Here is a 20,524-nt window from a genome sequence, read left to right as displayed (position 1 = left end):
GCCAAACTGACTACACCCTAGAATCATTGAATGCCTTAGAGTCATTGAATCATTGGAAGGGTTCTCAGAGATCATCTACTCCAACTTCCTTGCTAGAGGCAGAGACATCTCAACTAGACTCAGCTGCCCAAGGCCTCATCCAACCTAGCCTTAAACAGCCACCGGGATGGAGCAGCAACAACCCCCCTGGGCAGCCTCTTCCAGAGTCCTGCCACCCTCTTACTGAAGAACTTCTTCCTAAGACCCATTCTAAACTTACTCTCCCTCAGCTTCAAACCATTCCCCCTTGCCCTGTCACAGGTGCCCTTAGGAAAAGTCCCTCTCCAGCCTTCCTGTAGGATCCCTTCAGGTATCGGAAGGCCGCACTAAGGTCCTCCCAGAGTCTTCTCTTCTGCATGCTGAACAACCATAGCAGAGGTGTTCCAGCCTTTCAATCACCCTTGTGGTTCTCCTCTGGACTCCCTCCAACAGCTCTGTGTCCTTCTTATGATGGGGACACCAGAACTGGATGCAGTATTCAAGGTGGGGTCTCACCAGAGCAGAGTAAAGAGACAGAATCCCTTCTCTTGCCCTGCTGGCCACACTCTTCTTGATGCAGCCTAAGATATAGTTTGCCTTCTGGACTGCATGAGTGCACTGCCAGCTCACATTGAGCTTCTCATCAATCAACACTCCCAAGTCTTTTTGCTCAGGGCTACTCTCAGCCCACTCTGCACCCAGCCTGGATTTGTGTCTGGGATTGGCCTGACCCAGATGCAGGACCTTGCACTTTGATTTGCCATGAACAAACTTGCTTTATATTTACATATATCACTGTGAGAAAACATGTGGCTGCTAGGAGCTCCATTTATTTTAGCAAAGGGTAAATGATTATTAATTTTTGTCCCCCAGTGTTACATTACTAACTACAGTCTGGTATGGTTGCCCCAGAGTACACTGGAATCATCACAGTAGGATTACCCAAAATGACACTTCTCAGTCAGTCCCTTGGACTTCCTAACACAGCTTCTCTAGGTGTATCTCCATTTAAATAGTGGCCTGAAATTTGTGAAACGTGGTTTAAGATTCAGTAATCTTTGCAGATCTGGTTAGCTCAATCACAGTCAATCCTCAAATCCTGTTTACAAACCTAAGTCTACCACTGACACATTTAATACTCATCCTGTTTTCAGCTCCTAAGGAATAAATAGTATTTTCAAGCTGCAGACAACATTTTTAATTCTTTTTTTTTACCTAACACAGAATTATAAGTAAAAAGATAACTGAAAAAAGAACAAACCAGAAATGTGGTTTCTACAGACAGAATGATTTGCCATTGGAATGGGCTGCCCAGGGAGGTGGTGGAGTCACCATCGCTGGAAGAAACTAGATGGGGTGCTCAGTGCCATGGTTTAGTTGATTAGATGGTGTTGGGTGATAGGCTGGACTCGATGATCTCGAAGGTCTTTTCCAACCTGGTTAATTCTATTCTATTGCTGTCTACTTCTTATAGCTGGACTTGTTGGAATGGGTCCAGGAGGGCCACAAAACTGATCAAGAGGGATAGAACATCTCTGGTTGCTCAACTGGGAGAAGAGAAGGCTCTGGGGAGACCTTATTGAGGGCTTTCAGAACTTGAAGGAAGTTTGTAAGAAAGATGGGGACTGATTTTTAATTCCAGCTACATGAGGTTATCACTCAGGTACCCACATAACTGAATCCCAGTGCACATCCTGTTTCACAAAATCAAGCAGTGATGGTTTTTTGCATGGTGATCCCATTCTCTAGTAATTATTTGACTAAGATTTTTCCCCCCCAAAGCTGCATGTGTATGTATTGCTGACTCCTAGAACAATACTACAAGTAGTTAGAACAACTTATTTCCTAAGAACTAAACTGCTGGTCTATTTACCATTTTCATCCTGACCACTAGCTTCTGGCGTGCCTTGTCTCTGGTCCTCCTCAGGTGCTTCAGGATAGATAACTGCTGTATCTTCTTGCTGAAGGAATTCTTCAACATTAGGGTCGTGGTTTTGTTCATTTTCTGCATCAGAATCACATTCATCTTCTTTTACTAAGAGTGAAAAACACACAGAAGGCATGAAATGAGCAGTTTAAAAATAAGATTCAATAAGTCACATCTCCAAATCACCCTCTAGCTGAGGATCTCAACACTCTTCACAAATACTGGCATATGTCAAGTGGTGTGAGATGCAAGTTTTAAAACACAGCACCAGTGGAATAATGACATTCAAAAATCTGGCTGGAGAGAGTTCAATGGAGATCTATGAGGAGGTTGACTGGGGGACTTGAACATCTCTGCTATGAAGGAAGACTGAGAGACCTGGGGCGGTTTAGTCTGGAGAGGAGAAGGCTAAGAGGGGATCTGATCAATGTCTATAAATATCTGAGGGGTGGGGGTCAAGATCAAGTTGCCAGGCTCTTTTCTGTGGTGTCCAGTGATATTCCAAGGAACAACAGGTACAAGCTGGAACACAGGAGCTTCCACCACAACACGAGGAGACACTTCTTATGGTGAGGGTGACAGAGACTGCCCAGATAGGTTGTGGAGTCTCCTTCTTTGGAGACTTTCAAAATCCACCTGGATGTGTCCCTCTGTGACCTGCCCTAGGTGATCCTGCTTTGGCAGATGGGTTGGACTCAATGACCTCTGGAGGTCCCTTCCAATCCCTAACATTCTGTGATTCTGTGAAATAAGGCTTACCCTGATAACATCTAAATACTAGATAGTATAAATGACATTAAACCATTAGCCAGAGAAATGACAACATATCAAACATCAGTTTTCATTTGGTTCTGAAACTGAAGTACACATATTATAGTCTCTTTTGTAGAATCAGTATAAACAGAAAAGTTATTAGCATTAGCTTAAGTTTATTTTGGTATATTCCTTATTAGTTTAAAACAGTATCTATTGTATTCTACACAACTACCCCCAAGAGCAGTGCTTTTTCTTGCTTTCTCTCAGGGGACAACGGTGTGGTGGTACTGGGGTCAGCCCTTCTGTGAGAAGACTGCTCTGAGTCACTGCCAGCAACATCTCCCCACCCAGGGCAGCCAGAAGGAGCCCAGACGTACACTTCCTTAGCTAAAACACTGATCACACTCCGGTGTGGAAGATAAAGGGGTTTATAAAGACAGGTGGGAGAGCTTCCAAGACTTCAAAAGGCTATTCACCCAGCCAAAATTCAACATCACTTTATGAATAAGGGACTCAGATTAACAAACAAATACCTGTACATCCAACTTCATCTGTCTGAGCTTCAGGCCCCAGGATTTCCTTTGTTTCTTTTCCAGCTGAAATAGGACATTCCACAAAAAGGAGAGTTAATATTTAAGACCACACTCTGAATAACAACAACAACAAAAAAGCCACACACATAACAACAACTTAATATTTGATCTATTTCTTCAGCATTTTCCCCCACCTATGTATTGTTAGAAGAGCTGCATTCAAACACCACGTATGGATTGCAGAGTACTTCAGCAGTGTGGAATCAGCTGAACCACAAAGAAGAATCCAGGGGGACTTTATAGCTGCCTTCCAATACCTGAAGGGATTCTACAGGAAGGCTGGAGAGGGACTTTTCATGAGGGTGTCTAGAGACAGGACAAGGGGGAATGGTTTGAAGCTGAGGGAGGGCAGGGTTAGACTGGATCTTAGAAAGTCCTTCAGTAAGAGGGCGGTGACACTCTGGAACAGGCTGCCCAGGGAGGTTGTGGATGCCTCCTCAATGAGGGTGGTCAAGGCCAGGTTGGATGAGATCTCGGGCAGCCAAGTCTAGGTGAGAGGTGACTCTGCCCATGGCAGGGAGGTTGGAATAGATAATCTCTGAGGTTCCTTCCAACCTAAGCCATTCTATCATTCTATGATACTCCATAGTTAAAGAAACACAATCCTAAGATGAAGCAATACTAAACACTAACCATTATTCGATGAGATGTAAAGACAGGGACAGCATTTCTGGATAGCAGAGCATAACAAAACAAATCCATTTACAGTATTTTCCAATTAGCAGTTTTCAGAAATGATTGCTAATTTGCTGGTAATATCTGCAAGAGATATCTGTATGTTCTCTTTCTTGTAAATTGTCTAGAAACCACTTATGAGCCTGTGACTGCTTAAACAAAGAAGGATTTTAAAGACAAGCTCCTCACCAGATCAGCTGTGCAGGACAAAAACATTTCACCTATCAATTCCAATATTCAATACGAGTTTGCAGCTACCAGACATCCACAGAACTAAGACTGTGAAGTCCACCTGCCTCTGAAACTCCACCAGCTCCTGCTGAGCTGCAGCGTTCAAGGATGCAGCAAGGAAGTTTGAACTCGCTGCAGGCTGCTGGTTTCAATCCATAAATAGATCAAGTCGTTCCCAGCTTACATTTGTTGGGTAGCTTGGGCTGGGAAGGTCCTGCTGGAAAAGCCACTGTGGAAATTTCTGAAGGTCCCTGGCTTAAGGCAGGTGTGCATATGAAAGCTGTGTTTGTTGCTTCTCTCCTTTATCAGTAGTAGCTCTACTAATGTATGTGAAACTGAAGTATTACTTCACAGTTTTATCATGGAAACATTTCAGAGCTACACTGCAGAAAAAGCCTTAGATATTACAGGTGGTTAAACCACACAGCTGCTATGAGCTGAAATAGCAACTATTATACTTCTATTTACCTTACTGCACTCTACTTCAGTGCAAGAAAAATCCTTTGGTTTGGCTTGTCAAACCCCTAGGAGAATCTGGTTTTTTAGTTACAGGAGAAGTCAATTTGTCCTTTATATGGATGATGATAAACTCCAGGAGAACTTCAAGTTCTCAGACAACACCAACTTCCACAAAGGAAAAAGACCCTGTTAATTCAGTCTACTTTGATAAAATCCCACAGACCCAAAATACCTGCAGGTAGTCACAAGCAAGAAATATGCTTAAAAGGATGCTGTAACTCTTAAATCTTACCATAAATCTCAACTGGCACCTAACACCCCCCCTCCCCCCAACAATCTGCATTTTATTGGTCAATACTGGATTGTGATCTGGTCATATTTTTGGCTCACAATACTAAAGCCTTGGTTCAGAGTTTGCAAGATGGATGGCTGCATGCAACACAAACTGAAAGCCCAAATTTAATTTCTCAAAACCAATCAGGATGCAAACCCACAATTTTTCCTTTGAAAAGGGTTACTGATTTCTCTCCATCATGAAATAGGCTCTGTGGAAGAAGGGGGGGGGGGGGGATATCAGTAAGTTATTACTCATTGTAATTTAAATTACAGTGTCTCTAGAAAATTCCATTGGCTTCAGTACAAATAAAAGCTATGCTTCCCAAGGGAAAGTAAGGAATTTATGGCACTATAGATTAATCTCAGTGAAGTGATAAACTCTCTCAATTCTAATAATAATAACCTCTCTTTGGTACTGTCTCTTCCCAATATCTACAAGAGGGTTGTAAGACATGAAGGAACCCTTTTCCACAGGGGGTGATCTCTAATGCTGCAGGAGTAATTAATCATTGGAAAAATGTTAAGTAGAGCTCTATCTTTATAGCTACGCACGGTCCACACACAAAGGCAACTTTGTAATTTTACCCTCAGAAGCCCAATTACCAATTACAGCTGCTGGGAAGCAAGGGAAAGGGATGTGATGATGGAGCAGCAGATCTTAAGACACTGTTCTGCCAAGCAGAAGTCACAGCTCAGAATTCCAGAAGAAATTTGAGCTACCTGCTTACATACAGGTCTCCATGAATAGCATCTAGGGCATGAATATCCATCTTGGCATTACATATGGACATACCAGATAATGTAAAACATGTTCTTGGACTTCTGTATCTCCTCATTGCTTATGAGCAGCTTCTTAGCCATATGGTGTGACTTCCTAGGGGGTCAATGTTAATGATTTTCAGATGACAGGCAACGATGTGTACTAACAATTAGCACGTATGACACAATCACTGTGTCACAGGCTGACCATAAAAACCTCTGCATGGGTAAGGGAACTGATCCAGTATAAAACACCAGCAAAACAGCAGTTTTGGTTGGACACAGAAAGACAAACTTCACTGAAATTGTCACTGCAGAGAAAGGAATCAATTCCAAAGCCCATCAAAAGAGTTTCTAATTGAAATCCTTGAGAGCTGATTTTCTGATACACATGCAGCAAGCACCATTTCCAGCTTACAACATTGCCTGCTTCTTTGCTTCTGTGAGTAAAACCTGCATCTAAAAGATGCCACACTTTTTTAGCCTTCCTCCCAAATGAAATGGAATACAAAAGAGCAAAGCAATCTTGCTCAGTAGCCCATCACACCGGGAGAACAAAACCTACCTTACAGCACACAGGCTTGACCTCACATCTTGAACTGAAGGAATTTTGTGAGGTAAAAAGATTTTTTGAGCTGAAGGAATTTTGTGAGTTGCAGGAAGTTTGTGAGTTGCAGGAAGAGAAAGGGAAAACATAACTCCATGGATTTTTAAAGGTTATTTCAAGGTCTAGACAATTTTATTTCTCTTGAATGCATTTTTTTCAAAGGCATTTCTTAGTTCTGAGTCTGAGATTTCTAGATACTTACAATACATAACAATGCTTTTTATGTATATTTATGTAGTAAGTGAGTAAGTGCAGCTTTTATTTTTGAACTGCAGAGTAGGTTTTACTGTCCACTAAAGCAAATCCCCCCCAGCCCCCATGCTGCAGAATCATTGCACACATGCATGCAGGCACGCTGCCAACAACCCGTGCAGGATACACGTGGTTTGCTGTGTCAAACCCATTTGAGTGTTTCAGTTGAACTCCTGGAGATATACACCTTATATTTAAAACACCTGTTGCAAAGGTCTGCTAGAACTTCAGTTAGAACGACTGGAAACGGAAGGAAACCAATCTGATGAAGAAATGTTACGTGTGTTGTTGCTATTCTTGGCCATTTGTGACCAGAGTATGTAAAAAACTCAGTCTCTCTCAGGTTCAGCTAAACCAAGGGACTTTCAGACTTACTAAAACTGTTACAAAGGGGCTTTTTTTTCCCCCTGAAAATAATGGCCAATCCTGGAAATGGTGTTAGTGTTGCACACACACCTACCCCAGCATCACTCCCTGTATGAGAAAGATCATGCATTCAACACCTCTTTGTCCACGTTTCTAATGTGCAACTAAGAATGATTCATAGATTCACAGAATGGTTTGGATGATGATTTTCAGCTCACATCTTTCATTCCATGAACAGTATCACAGTATAACTTAGGTTGGAAAGGACCTCGAGGATCGTCGAGTCCAACCTATCAACACAGACCCCATGACATGAAAGATACCGAAGTAAATACAGCATCACCATAGCAAATCAAAGCTCCATAAAACTTCCACAGGACAGTTATTCCTGAATACTGTGTCCAGTTCTGGTGTCCCCATCACGGGGGACATGGAAATGTTGGGGTGAGTCCAGAGGAGGGGCACAAGGATGATGCAAGGGCTGAAGCACCTCTGCTATGAGGATAGGCTGAGGAAGTTGGGGTTGCTCAACCTAGAGAAGAGAAGGCTCCAGGAGGACCTTCCAATACCTGAAGGAATGCTACAGGAAAGCTGGAGAGAGACTTTTCATAAGGGCATCCAGTGACAGGACAAGGGAGAATGGTTTTAAGCTGAAGGAGAGTAGGTTTAGACTCTATCTTAGGAAGAAGTTCTTCAGTATGACTCTGGTGAGACTCTGGAATAGGTTGCCCAGAAGAGTTGTGGGTGTCCCCCCTTCCCTGGAGTTGTTCAAGGCCAGACTGGATGAGGCCTTGGGCAACTAAGTCTAGTTGAGGCATCCCTGCTCATGGCAGGGAGGTTTGAGTAGGTGATCTCTGAGGTCCCTTCCCACCTTAGCCATTCTGTGATCCTATGAATCTTTTGTGGGTCTAAATGCTGATGACAGTCTCTCTTTGTCAGCAGCGGCCAAAGCAGAGAAAACTCTGCTTACATTGAGCTTCTACAAGCACAGGGGAATTTGGTTCAAGTGCTGCAAATAATCAAATGAATTTTAAAAGATTAAAAATGGCACATTTGAAACAAGGCACAAAAAAGAGATGCCATCACATGTCCTGAGTGCTGAAACAAACCCAGAAAGCTGTCTGAGGCAAGAAGCTGATCCATGTAGGTAACATCTCCAGGAAACATTCAATCCAAAGAGTCTTGACCCAATGCTTCTGTGAGCCAGTGGTCTTCTTCACTCCTTATGTCAGATTTCCTACACCTACGCTTGAAGGGTTCAAGAAATGCTCTATACACAGCCCATTTGTATGTAACTGCAGTTCCTGATAGATACAGCCTGCTGCAGAGCAAATATATTACAGAACTAACAAAAAGACCTAATAATTTAGCTCCCAAATCCTAATTTCCCTGCACAGCATACCTTGGCAACAGCAGCTATGTAAAACCAGGCTGAGTTGATGCTATTCTTTGAACTCTCAGCTGCTCTCTCTCAGCTGGATTGCAGTTAGGGACCATATGACTGCTCTCCATTTATTTAGATGCGAGGTCATGCAATTTGTCTTAAACCACCAGTTTTCACAAGGTGGATGCTGAAGAACTGTGGCTGGAGCTGAGAGACAGACGGATATGCCATAAAATGTTTTGTGTCTTTCAGGAGATTAAGGCAAAAGTCTGCAATAAATTCTGCTAATTTATACATTTATCCCAATTTGGCTCCAATGTAAGCATGCTGTGTGACATTATGAGACTCCCTAGCTGTTTCCAGGCCCATTTCCTGATTGCTTCAAATTGTCAGATTCTAAAGCTGCTGCATAACACATACAAGATTTACCTCCTTCCAGTGTTTTCAAAATACAGGTCCATTACGAGTAAGATAGCCAATTCTAAAACTAATAACCTAAAAATTGTTGGGTTTTATTTTCCCTAGCTATATTTTACATGGAAAAACGCAGGAGCAGCTCACAGGAAGACATTTGTATCTGTGTATTATTTTGTTTCATGTTTTTTTGGCTTACTGCTTGTTCCTCAAGCTGAGCTATGCCTTACTGGGAACCATGGAATGGAATGGAATGGAATGGAATGGAATGGAATGGAATGGAATGGAATGGAATGGAATGGAATGGAATGGAATGGAATGGAATGGAATGGAATGGAATGGAATGGAATGGAATGGAATACACCAGGTTGAAAGAGACCTTCAAGATCGTGTCCAACCTATCATCCAACAACATCTAATCAACTAAACCATGCAACCAAGCACCCCATCAAGTCTCCTCCTGAACACCTCCAGTGATGGTGACTCCACCACCTCCTCGGGCAGCCCATTCCAATGGGCAATCACTCTCTCTGTATAGAACTTCCTCCTAACCACCAGCCTAAACCTCCCCTGGCACAGCTTGAGACTGTGTCCTTTTGTTCTGGTGCTGGTTGCCTGGGAGAAGAGACCAACCTCTGCCTGTCTACAACCTCCCTTCAGGTAGTTGTGGAGAGCAATAAGGTCTCCTCTGAGCCTCCTCTTCTCCTGGCTAAGCAACCCCAGCTCCCTCAGCCTCTCCTCATAGGGCTTGTGCTATAAAACCCCTCACCAACTTTGTTGCCCTTCTCTGGACATGCTCCAGCAAGTCAACATCTTTCCTAAACTGAGGGGCCCAGAACTGGACACAGTACTCAAGGTTACTTACTGGGAGTTATGGCAGAAACCTGCTAGGCAAAAAGACTTGGACTAACTCAAAGCAAGTAACTGGTTTCTGATCACCCTTGAGAATGCTGCATCTACAGATTTGAAGCTCCTGTTCAGCAAAGCCACAGGAATGAATACATCTCACAGTTAAATAAAGAACATAAAGTATATTACAATCAATCTAAGGGAAACAGCTTCTTTGATGGTGAACATTACACATTATTCCAGCAACAAAGCGACAAAAAAAATGTCTACTGAATCTGTATTTCAGAAATCTTTCTCCACATAGCAGAATCAGTCAAAGTGAACATACCTTCATCTTCCCAGCAACTGTTTGTACTCCCTTCTCTTTCACTGCTTTCTGGTAATACTGTATGGTCTGTTGGCAAGTCATCTTCTGGCACACTAGCATCACAGTCTGCTGCATCAGTTACACTTTCTTCTTCCACTATATGCAATTTATCTTCGTCATCAGAATCTGAGTTGGCTTCTACCACGTTGTTATAGTTGGTGACTGCAGAGGGACAGAAAACAAAACCAGTGGTCAATATACTCTTGACTTACAATGTGGAGGCCCAAAGCTTTCAGTACTGTGGCCATACACTGTATTTGGGTTATATGGAGTCACATTATTATTTCTTCGGTCTATACAGGGATGGCAGTGGCTTCCAAGCACCTCGGACATAATGGCAACACACAAGAAGACAACACACAAGAGCAGACCGAGAGGGGGATCTTAGCAATGCTTATCAATATCTAAAAGGTGGGTGTCAAGAGGATGGGGCCAAACTCTTTTCAGTGGTGCCCAATAAAAGGACAAGGGGCAATGGGCACTAAATAACACAGAAAATTCTGTCTGAACATAAGGAAAAACTTCTCTGAGTGTGACAGAGCAGAGGATCAGACTGCCCAGAAATGCTGTGGAGTCTCCTTCTCTGCAGACGTTAAAAATCTGCCTGGACATAATCCTGAGCAATGTGATCTCAGTGAACCTGCTTCTGCAGAGGTGGCTGGATAAGATGGTCACTCCTAACTTCTACCATTCTGTGACTCTGTGATCTGACAGTTGTTGGGCTGCCACCATTGCCAGCAAACAGGACACCTCTCACTTCTGCACACACACATAAAAATGCAGCAGAGTTGTCTTCTGGGACACACTGAAGTGTCCAACTGGATCACACCCACTTGGATACCAGCATCACTGTATACTTCCTTTAAGATTATTATGACCTGCTCAATAGTTTGTGAAACATTTAATACTGATAATCAGCATTTTGTTCCAGACAGACATGTATAACATGGATGGGCTGTATGTAAATAGCAATCACTGCGCCAGAGAAGGAATAAAACTGCAGGAAATAGCCAGCACTGAAGACCAATTGACACTCCAGAGAGAGCAGCTCAGTCCTAGACTCAGAGTATCATAGGGTTGTTTTGTTTGGAAAAGAGCTTTAAACTCATCCAGACCATTCTCTAACTCTATCAACTCTACCAAGTCTGGTGCTAAACCATGTCCCCCAGCACCACATCTCTGCAAACACCTTCAGGGGTGGGAATTCATAGAATTATAGAATCATAGAACCAATAAGGTTGGAAAAGACCTCAAAGATCAAGCCCAACCTGTCACCACAGACCTCATGACTACTAAACCATGGCACCAAGTGCAACGTCCAATCCCTTCTTGAACACCTCCAGAGGCGGTTACTCCACCACCTCCCACTCCAATGCCTAACAACTCTGTGAAGAACTTTCTCCTCACCTCGATTCCAAACTTCCCCTGGCACAGCTTGAGACTGTGTCCTCTTGTTCTGGTGCTGAATTAAACCTCTTCCTTGAGGAACCTGTTCCAGTCAAGAAGTTTTCTTCTAATATCCAATCCAAACCTCCCCTGGTGCTACTTGAGGCCATTTCCTCTTGTCCTAACACTTGTTACTAAGGAGACTTGCTGGGAGAGCCCATCTTAGGTAGTAAAGAGCAATTGCTCTTGCCCACTCCTGTGGAGCAAGCCCTTGTCTGCAGTTAGCACAACACACTAGCTGTGCTCACCGAGTCCATCTTCCCACTGCCTTCTCCTGTAACCGACGGTATCCTCATGCTCTTTATATGTGGATCAAGGGGTAATAAATGGAAACAATAAGTAGATTTGATTCAGAAGGGCTAAAGTAGTCCAGATCCAAGCAAAAATGTTCTTGTAGTCACATCCAAAGATCACAGTATGGACTCAGCAGGATGAATGTGAAAGGAAAAATCTCAGAGGTGACTTAGAAAGAAAAGCTCACGTAACATTTTCCCCAGGTACCATCAGAAGGTAATAACTCTACTTTTTCAGCATGGAGAACACATTGTGAGAGTTCTTGTGGACAAAGGATTACAAGAAAATGCGTGTTTCTGTCATATGGGAGCAGATTATTGCTAAAATAGGTCTTTATTTGTTAGCACAGAAGGTCATTTACAACCATTTCAACTCAATCTGGAATGATTATGCTTTCACAGTCTGTTGAAATGTTTTGTTACTCACTGGAATTAAGTATGAAACATTCACATCTATATGTGTGTTACTTCTTCATTTAAAGCCAAGTTTAAACTTCTTGCTGAAATGTTTTGAAATGCAGTTTAAGAAAGAATACATTTATTGATGAACACATTAATAAGACTTGTCTTGGCTGCAGCACTCCTCCAGCTGTTACCAGAATTACACCTGGGAGGCACAACCACCCTGCTTCATGATACCTGCATCCTGTCACTGTTAGCACACAAGAGGGCTGATTATTTCATGTGGAATCCTGCCTAGTAAGGTAGATAAATAGCAAACTAGACTCCTGCTCTTCTGAAGTCAGCTTTTCTTAAAAAGCAGATATTATAGTAATTTGAAAATGCATCTAAGCAGGGGAAAGTGAGTAACATTATCAACTGACAGCTACTAGCTCATTTCCTTCCAATTCAGGAGAAAAATGTCTCACTTAGAACATGCATAAGTATGACAAAAGAGCCTTCTGAATTTAAGGCAACCATTCTGTGTTTCCATATTTTATACACACAGTGTTATTTGAAACAATCTAACACCCCCATTATTCATGGTATCAACCTCTTCTAAGACAACAAATTCAGGCAAATTGCCCAAATATTCCTATCTGGTCCATTTCAATTCATAAATTGATATTCACTTCATATTCTGTAACTGATTTTGCAAAGTAAAAGAGGTACTGTAAGGATGGTGTAATGTCATGTGGAAGACAAGATATATTCCACCACAGATCAGCTGCCAACAAGGCAACTGAGAAAACAGCAAGAACTCTGGCTTCAGCGTTCCTTTTCCCCTCTTACAAAGAGCTTTGGAGGAAATAAACCGCCAAACCTGCATCTAAAGGGTGGGATGGCCAGGAAACCTACACACCAAACACAGCAGAAAGCCATACATTCATAGAATGGTTTAGGTTGGAAAGGATGGCGAAGGTCATCTAGTTCCAACCACTGCCCTGCCATGGGCAGGGAAACCTTCCACTAGCCCAGGATGCTCAAGGCCTCATGCAACCTGACTTTGAACACCTCCAGAGAGTGGGTAAGCATGACCTCCCTCAGCAACCTGTTCAGTCTCTCACCACCCTCACTGGAAAGAATTTCTTTCTAGTATCTAGTCTAAATCTCCCCTCAAGATTAAAGCTGTTCCCGCTCATTTTATCACTACAGCCCTTGCAAAAATTCTTTCCCCAGCATTCTTATAGGTCCCCTTCAGGTACTGGATGGCTGCTCTATGGTTTCCCCAGAGCCCTCTCTTCTCCAGGCTGAACAACCCCCATCTCTTGCAGCCTGTCACGGCAGGGGAGGTTCTCCAGCCCTCTGATTGTGTTCCTGGCCTCCTCTGGACCTGCTCAAGCAATTCCAAGTCCTTCTTATGCTGAAGGCTCCAGAACTGAATGCAGTGCTGCAGATGGGGCCTCACTGGAGCAGAGCAGAGGGGCAGAATCACCTCCCTCGTCCTGCTGATCACACTTCTTTTGATGCAGCCCAGGGCACAGCTGCCTTCTGGGCTGAAACCACCTACTGCCAGCTATGTTGAGTCCAGCATTTCAAATGGTGGAAACATCTCCATATCTCCAGGTAGCTCCAATTAAATGATTGCATGCTGGTTTACCTCTACAGGATCCTTCCCTCACTGCAAACATGGTGGGGAACACTCAGTTTTACAGTAAACTGAGCACTTGTAGGACCCTGCCTCATGTTTTCAGACTGCAGAGTGATTGGTCTTTTTTTTTTCCATCCCCAGCAGCCTCACTTATAGGACATTAGCCAAAATGGGATTCCTCATTATACCTTATATATTCCATGAGGTATTATGTATCTTTATATACATTATGACCATATAATTATATGATTACATATGAAACATAATTTCCTGACATGCCATTCAGCAGGAATGCTTCAAGACATACAACTAACTGAACTGTAGCAGGGTGATGGTATCTCCATTTCACAGAGAAGGAACTGGCTACTTAAATCCAGAGGATTCTTTCAACAACCCTGGTTCTGCCACATCAGAGTAATGCAATTCAGGCCTTACTTTTTGGAGGACTTTGCATTTATACAGCGTTTTATATACTCAGAGGAAACTTGCACTCATTCCAAATGCAGCTGAGCTCAGAGCCCAGGCACCTTGGCCTGCATGCCACAGCAACTTGATACAGAGAGATCACCTGCAAAACCAGTGGCCTGCCAGAATCACATACAAACCTTGAAAGAGAGAAATTGTTGTAATATAGAAACCCAGCCTTTCAGCGGAGCTTCAAATGCCTTGGAGAGCGTGCTTTTGATTCCAGCAACCCTCTACTTAAACTACTAAGTTTTCCAGCAATTAAGGCAAGGGTTCTGGAGGCAAGAGCTTCCTTTTAATAGACACCCTTGATTCATTTCTCTGGGCACCATTCCTCCTGTGAAAAAAAATTATGTGATCACATAATTAAAGATCTTATCGTCACACGTACACGCGAGGGACAAATTAAAACAGCCTGAACAGCCTTCATGATGACATTTCCCAACTTGTTTTGGTTCTCAACTTTCAAAGTCAAGTGTTTCATTTCAAAGAATATATTAATATTCCTCAACAGAAACAAAGGTTGAAAAACAATCAAACCCTGTAATTTAATGTATTTTTATCTAATTAAAATTGTAATTAAAATCCCATTATATGGTACTATAGCGCTGCCTGCTCGGCTGCAAAGCTTGGGTTTAGCAATGCAGATCTGCTCCTGCCCTGGGAGACTAATGGGTGGGTAGCAGAGGGCTGCTCTCTTCCTTCAGACACGCCTTTCACAGCTCTTTGAAGACGTTAAAGAAACCCTGGAACTATGGCACCTGGCATCCAGCTCCAAAGCTAACCATCCTCCCCCGTTCCAGTTCAAGTCTAGAGTCAAATTTAGGCCTTTCCTGCCACTGAGATTTTCTTATTTGCATGTAGAATTTACATCAATGCAGAGACTGGAAGGAGAGACTATTCAGACAATAGCTTGCTCTTTCATTTAAAAAGGGTCATTATTTGCAAATCCAATAGAGAAATGACCATTGCAACCCCCTCTGTCTCACAGAAAGACTGAAAGCCTTCCTTTTGCAGATCTATAAAGCTTCCATTTTTAGCAAGGAAGAGCTGCAGAGCACTGAAAAGTCTCAAAGCAGCATGCTGCAAACTGCATTTTCTAAGTTACTTTTCTGCACTTGCCCTAATAGCAGAATTATTTCAAAACCATGTTATTTTTTTATGATGATGTTGGTATGCATATATAGGCATACAGTTCCAAATCTGGTTTGGGGCTATCAAAATTGAGCCCCTCACTGTGAGAAAGGTGTCAAGGTGTTGGAAGTGTGTCCAAAGGGCAACAGAGCTGCTGAGGAGTCAAGTGAACAAGTCTTATGAGGAGCAGCTGAGGGAACTTGGATTGTTTAGCCTGGAGAAAAGAGACTCGGAGGAAACCTTCTCACTCTCTATACAACCCTGAAAGGAGGTTGTTACCTAAACACATATGGTTGCTGTGGTCAGGTCACCTTACTAGATGATGTAATATTCAGAGTTGATGCCAATCCACACTGCAGATGGGAACAATCATGCCTATGATCTTCAGGTCTTGCAAACAAGTGGAAGAAAAGGTTTTTATTCAAGCAGCAACTGAAATGGAGGAGGTGCTGGTGGTCTCTCTTTTACTTGACTCTATGTACCACATATGACACCTCATCCTAGAGCTCCCTTGCCAGCCACTGATTTTTAACCCTGCACTGCAGTACTGAGTGATTTGGGCACTGGCCAGCATCCATATCTTCTGCATCATCATTTTTCTGTCTCCCATGGGTACTTCTGAAGCTTTCCTATCTCTCCTCTGTCAGGATAGCTGTTAGCAGTATAAATCCAGACTATTTTTGAGGAGTATGGAATTCAATCCACTTTCATCTCTAACAGATGGTAGTTACCAGTTCTGGCTGGCATCTGTCAGCAGAGCTCTTGGCTGTCTGGAAAGACCACGTACAGCTTTCCTTTCAACCACTTGTATGTCCTGCACTCAAGAGTCCATTGAGAATTTGACTGCTCCCTTCAAAAAGTAAATTGTGAAAGAGAATGTATGACCTGGTTGCTTGTAGGAGGATGGAACAGGGTAGATGGCCTAAGAAGCCCCAACCATCTAGAGGCTGAGATTTTGGTGCCAGTCACATTTAATAGTGGAATGGTCAAGGGAAATTTTTCTCCTTCAGACTGCAGGCAAGAAATATGCCCCCCACTTCCACAGGTACTTGGCTATGAGTGCATGGCCTTCAGTGTTTTAATTCAGATCTGAACTGTGTTTTTGAAGTGAATCTCCTGATTGCACCCACTGTGCTTTGCCTTGGGAGCACGCCTTTTCTTTATACACTGTGGTAGTGCATTGCAGTCACTAATGAAAATTTACTCCAAGAGCTGTTTTTTGCAGCCACTCTGAAACACAGACTGTGAGTATTAGGTCCCCAGGGGCAGCAGTTTTACCATATATTTTTGTTGCTCTTTCAGTACCCTGCCTGTGGGTACCAGATGCTATCCTTGCCCTCAGGAACAGCAACTCTTACAAATCCTTCACAGGCAGAGGGACTTGGTTTTGGATCCCCCTCCTGACTTGCTGTTGCGCTCAAAGAAATGATACAGATGTAAAATGCAGTGATTTGGGCATGTCTTTGAATAGTTTGGCAGAGTCAAAGGGAATGCATCTCTTCTTCTGCCCAGAGCTCACCTTAGTCATGGCAAAGCAGGTGGTTGGCTAAAGCAGCTGCCTGCCAGGAGCAGCCAAAGCAGCAGATTCCCCAGCTGCTCTCTGCCTTTGTTCACCTTCATGACAGAAACATCACTGTGCCCCACAGGGAAACCTGGAGCTGCATAGGGACTAAGTTAGCCCTAAATCAAGCTATGAACCAAGACAAGCAACAGCAAAGTTAATTGCTGAGGCTGGAATATTTGCCAGGTTTGTTCCAAGTATCACTTATGTCATCTCAGAGTCCAGTGCCAGAGCTATGGCCATTGCCCTAATGGTGGGGAACCGGTTGTGACTTAGATCATCAGGCTTTGCTCCAGAACTTGCCATATAAAAAGAAGAAGAAAAAAAAAATAAATATTAAAAATCAACATTAAGGATTAGATTGGTTTTAATGTCAAATACTGACTGATTCTAAAACCATGATTTGAAACTGACAAGCAGAAAATTGGTATTTACACCGCTGATTTTAACGTGCGCTGTGCAAGCCAAGCCTTTAGTCTTACTTTTGGTACAGCATTTAGAAAGCAGGTTTCAGGATGTGGTCCCCTTGTAAAAAGCATTTATTCCAAACTCAGACTTTCTTTGAGTTGACCAGAAGATCAAATAATCCAGCAGTGCTGAGATTTTTTTTTTTTAGCATACCTTAGTGTGTAACTGAGATTCTGGAACTATAAGGGTTTTATCATGTCCAGAGAAGGGCCACAAGGATGAGCAGAGGGCTGGAGCACCTCTCCTATGAGGACAGACTGAAGGAGTTGGGGCTGTTCAGTCTGCAGAAGAGAAGGCTCCGAGGGGACCTAATTGTGGCCTTCCAGTATCTGAAGGGGGCCTACAGGAAGGCTGGGGAAGGACTTCTCAGGATCTCAGGTAGTGATAGGACTAGGGGGAATGGAATGAAGCTGCAGGTGGGGAGATTCAGGCTAGATGTGAGGAGGAGGTTCTTCACCATGAGAGTGGTGAAACCCTGGAATGGGTTGTCCAGGGAGGTGGTTGGGGCCCCGTCCCTGGAGGTGTTTAAGAGCAGGCTGGATGAGGCTCTGGCCAGCCTGATCTATTGCGGGGTGTCCCTGCCCATGGCAGGGGGGTTGGAACTAGATGATCCCTGTGGTCCCTTCCAACCCTGAATGATACTATGAAACTATGATACTATGTCAGAGCATTCAATCAAACCGTGTGACTGGACATCAGTATTCAGCTGAGGGGTGGAGAAACCTTTTGAAAGAGATTTTTATTGGTTAAACAAAATTATCAGAAATGGGCTCAGCACATATAAATATTTAGACTTGCATTTTTACAACTGGTCATGTATTTATATAAACACATGTGGGAGAGGGAAGTTTGGTCCCTTCAGGCAGAGGAAGGACCGAATTCAGTTCCCCTTTTCCTGTGTGGCCCACGCTCACGGGTGGATATGCCTAAATAAACAGCGAGCCAATCTTTTCTATATAAAAAATTAGATTTATCCTCCACAAACCCAGCACAAACACTGCTCTTAAAACAAGAATGACTTTTCTGAAAATGACAAGCAAGCTTTTAAATTAAAATTTAAAGTCGACTATTTCAGAAACTAATCTCTGGTGTGGAGTTGTGGATTTTTCCTTGAATTATTTAGTTAAGAGTGTAATGCAGTTTCCTCACACTACACACAAGGAGATCTTGTTGTAGGGCACTCTTACTGGGTTCAAGCAGCTGCTTCACACTGTGGGTTCTCATAGAATGGCTTAGGTTGGAAGGGACCTCATCTACTCCAGATCTACTAAGAGATCATCTACTCCAACCTCTCTGCCAGAGCAGCAATACCTCTCAACTAGACTTGGTTGCCCAAGGATCTTGCACACCCACAGGGAGAAGGTATCCACATCCTCACTGGGCAGCCTATTACCAGAGTCTCAGCACACACTTACTGAAGAATCATAGAATTGTTAGGGTTGGAAGGGACCTCAAGGATCATCTAGTTCCAACCCTGGTGCCATGGGTAGGGACACCCCATGCTAGATCAGGTTGCTCAGAGCCAGATCTAGCCTGGCCTTAGAAACCTCCAGGGATGAGGCTTCTACCACCTCCCTGGGCAACCTGTTCCAGTGTCTCATCACTCATGGTGAAGAACTTCTTCCTAACATCACATCTGAATTTACCCATTTCTATTTTTGTTCCATTCCCCCTAGTCCTATAATTACCTGACACCCTAAAAAGTCCCTCCCCAGCTTTCTTGTAGGCCCCTTTCAGATACTTGAAGGCCAGAACATCTTCCCAAGATCCATTCTAACCCTGCTCTCCCTCAGCTTCAAACCATTCCCTCTTGTCCTGTCTCTAGACACCCTTATGAAAAGTCCCTCTTGGAGCTTTCCTGTAGGATCCCTCCAGGTACTGGAAGGCAGTTCTAAGGCCCCTCTGGAATTTTCTCTTCTCCAGGCTGAACAACTCCAGCTCCCCCAGCCTATCTTCATAGCAGAGGTGCTCCAGCCCTTCAATCACCTTTGTGGCCGCCTCTGGACTTGCTCCAAGAGCTCTGTGTAAATTCCTATCAGAATGCGACAAACGCGATTGGGTCATTCTTCTTGTTGGGAATGTTGTCTCATGCCATCTAATGATTCTGAGGGCAGATTTGGATGAGGGAATGATGAACCCTGCTTCCAGCTTTTTGAGGTTTGCTTCTGTTGCCACCCAGGTCACCTGCCTTTTGTAGGGGCTCTCCCATTACAGTATATGCTAAGGAAACAAAGTCTTTCATCACCACAGCCTGACTATTCATCTCACATTTCCTGCATTCATTAGTTTTAAATCAGAGAACTAAATATCCTTTTCCCTGTACAAACCATCTTGAGTTTGACTAAATATCTGTATCACACTGTATACAGTCAGCACAATAATATACTTCTGTGTTTTAGCTCTCTGATCACTAATTCCATTTGAAGACAGTTCTTTTTTTAATCAGAACTGTGCCACATCATACATCTTCTCTACATTTAGCACCGTAAAAATCCAGAAAGCAAAGCTCATTTTCTGCAATTCATTTTGCATTCATTCACTATTAGGGCAATGAAAGCCTCAAGTACAGATAGTAATTTATTCTTTAAGAATCAGGATGCTGTAAGCAGGAAAGTGAGCAACAGGAAGAGGAGCAATTATAGTTCACAAGATGTATGTTTCAGGGGTTTAAGTCAATATTTCATCCTGATTTCAGAAGATATATAGTAATGATATAAAAATAGTTTTATTGAATAAATAGTTAGTCTTCAGTGTTATCTGTAATACATATGCTGAAAACAGGGCCTTTTCTAATCATCTGTGAAAGTAAAGCTCATATTAGTAACAAAACTGTTTTATGTAAGAATGGACATTTTTGTGCTAAGGCTCCATGCTTATACTGTGGGCAGAACAGGCCTGTATGTATTAGACTTCAGATGTGGTGACCTGTTTATAGAGCCTTACAGCTCTTTAAGTCCTAGTCAGAGCCAGATTTAGTTTTTACAGTTCAAGATAAGATTCTCTTCAGTGGTCTGCTTCTTGTCCCCTGCTGCTCATAGCTGCCCGTGCAGCAGTAGTGGCTGAGGATGATGTAACTTCTCAAGCCCTCTTTGCTTTGCACAGAGCAGCAGCTCATGGTGGAGACCATAGAAC

General features: G+C 43.1%; 1 protein-coding gene across 2 annotated transcripts in view; it reads right to left on the bottom strand.

Moving 5' to 3' along the window:
• Positions 1 to 20,524, bottom strand: part of ZEB1 (zinc finger E-box binding homeobox 1) — a 107,073-nt gene that overhangs the window by 14,538 nt on the left and 72,011 nt on the right. For both annotated transcript variants that reach the window (XM_068146210.1, XM_068146211.1), the window contains exons 2-4: positions 9,955 to 10,155; positions 3,235 to 3,297; positions 1,892 to 2,053 (exon numbers count right to left, since the gene is read on the bottom strand). In XM_068146210.1, the coding sequence (XP_068002311.1) occupies positions 1,892 to 2,053; positions 3,235 to 3,297; positions 9,955 to 10,155 (426 nt within the window). The remainder of the gene's footprint in view (positions 1 to 1,891; positions 2,054 to 3,234; positions 3,298 to 9,954; positions 10,156 to 20,524) is intronic.

Source organism: Melanerpes formicivorus, unplaced genomic scaffold (assembly GCF_026170545.1).
Source record: "Melanerpes formicivorus ecotype bairdi unplaced genomic scaffold, bMelFor1.0.p_v2 SCAF_13, whole genome shotgun sequence".
NCBI lineage: Eukaryota > Metazoa > Chordata > Aves > Piciformes > Picidae > Melanerpes > Melanerpes formicivorus.
The sequence above is the reverse complement of the archived record's forward strand: the minus strand, read 5'-3'. Positions and strand labels throughout refer to the sequence as shown.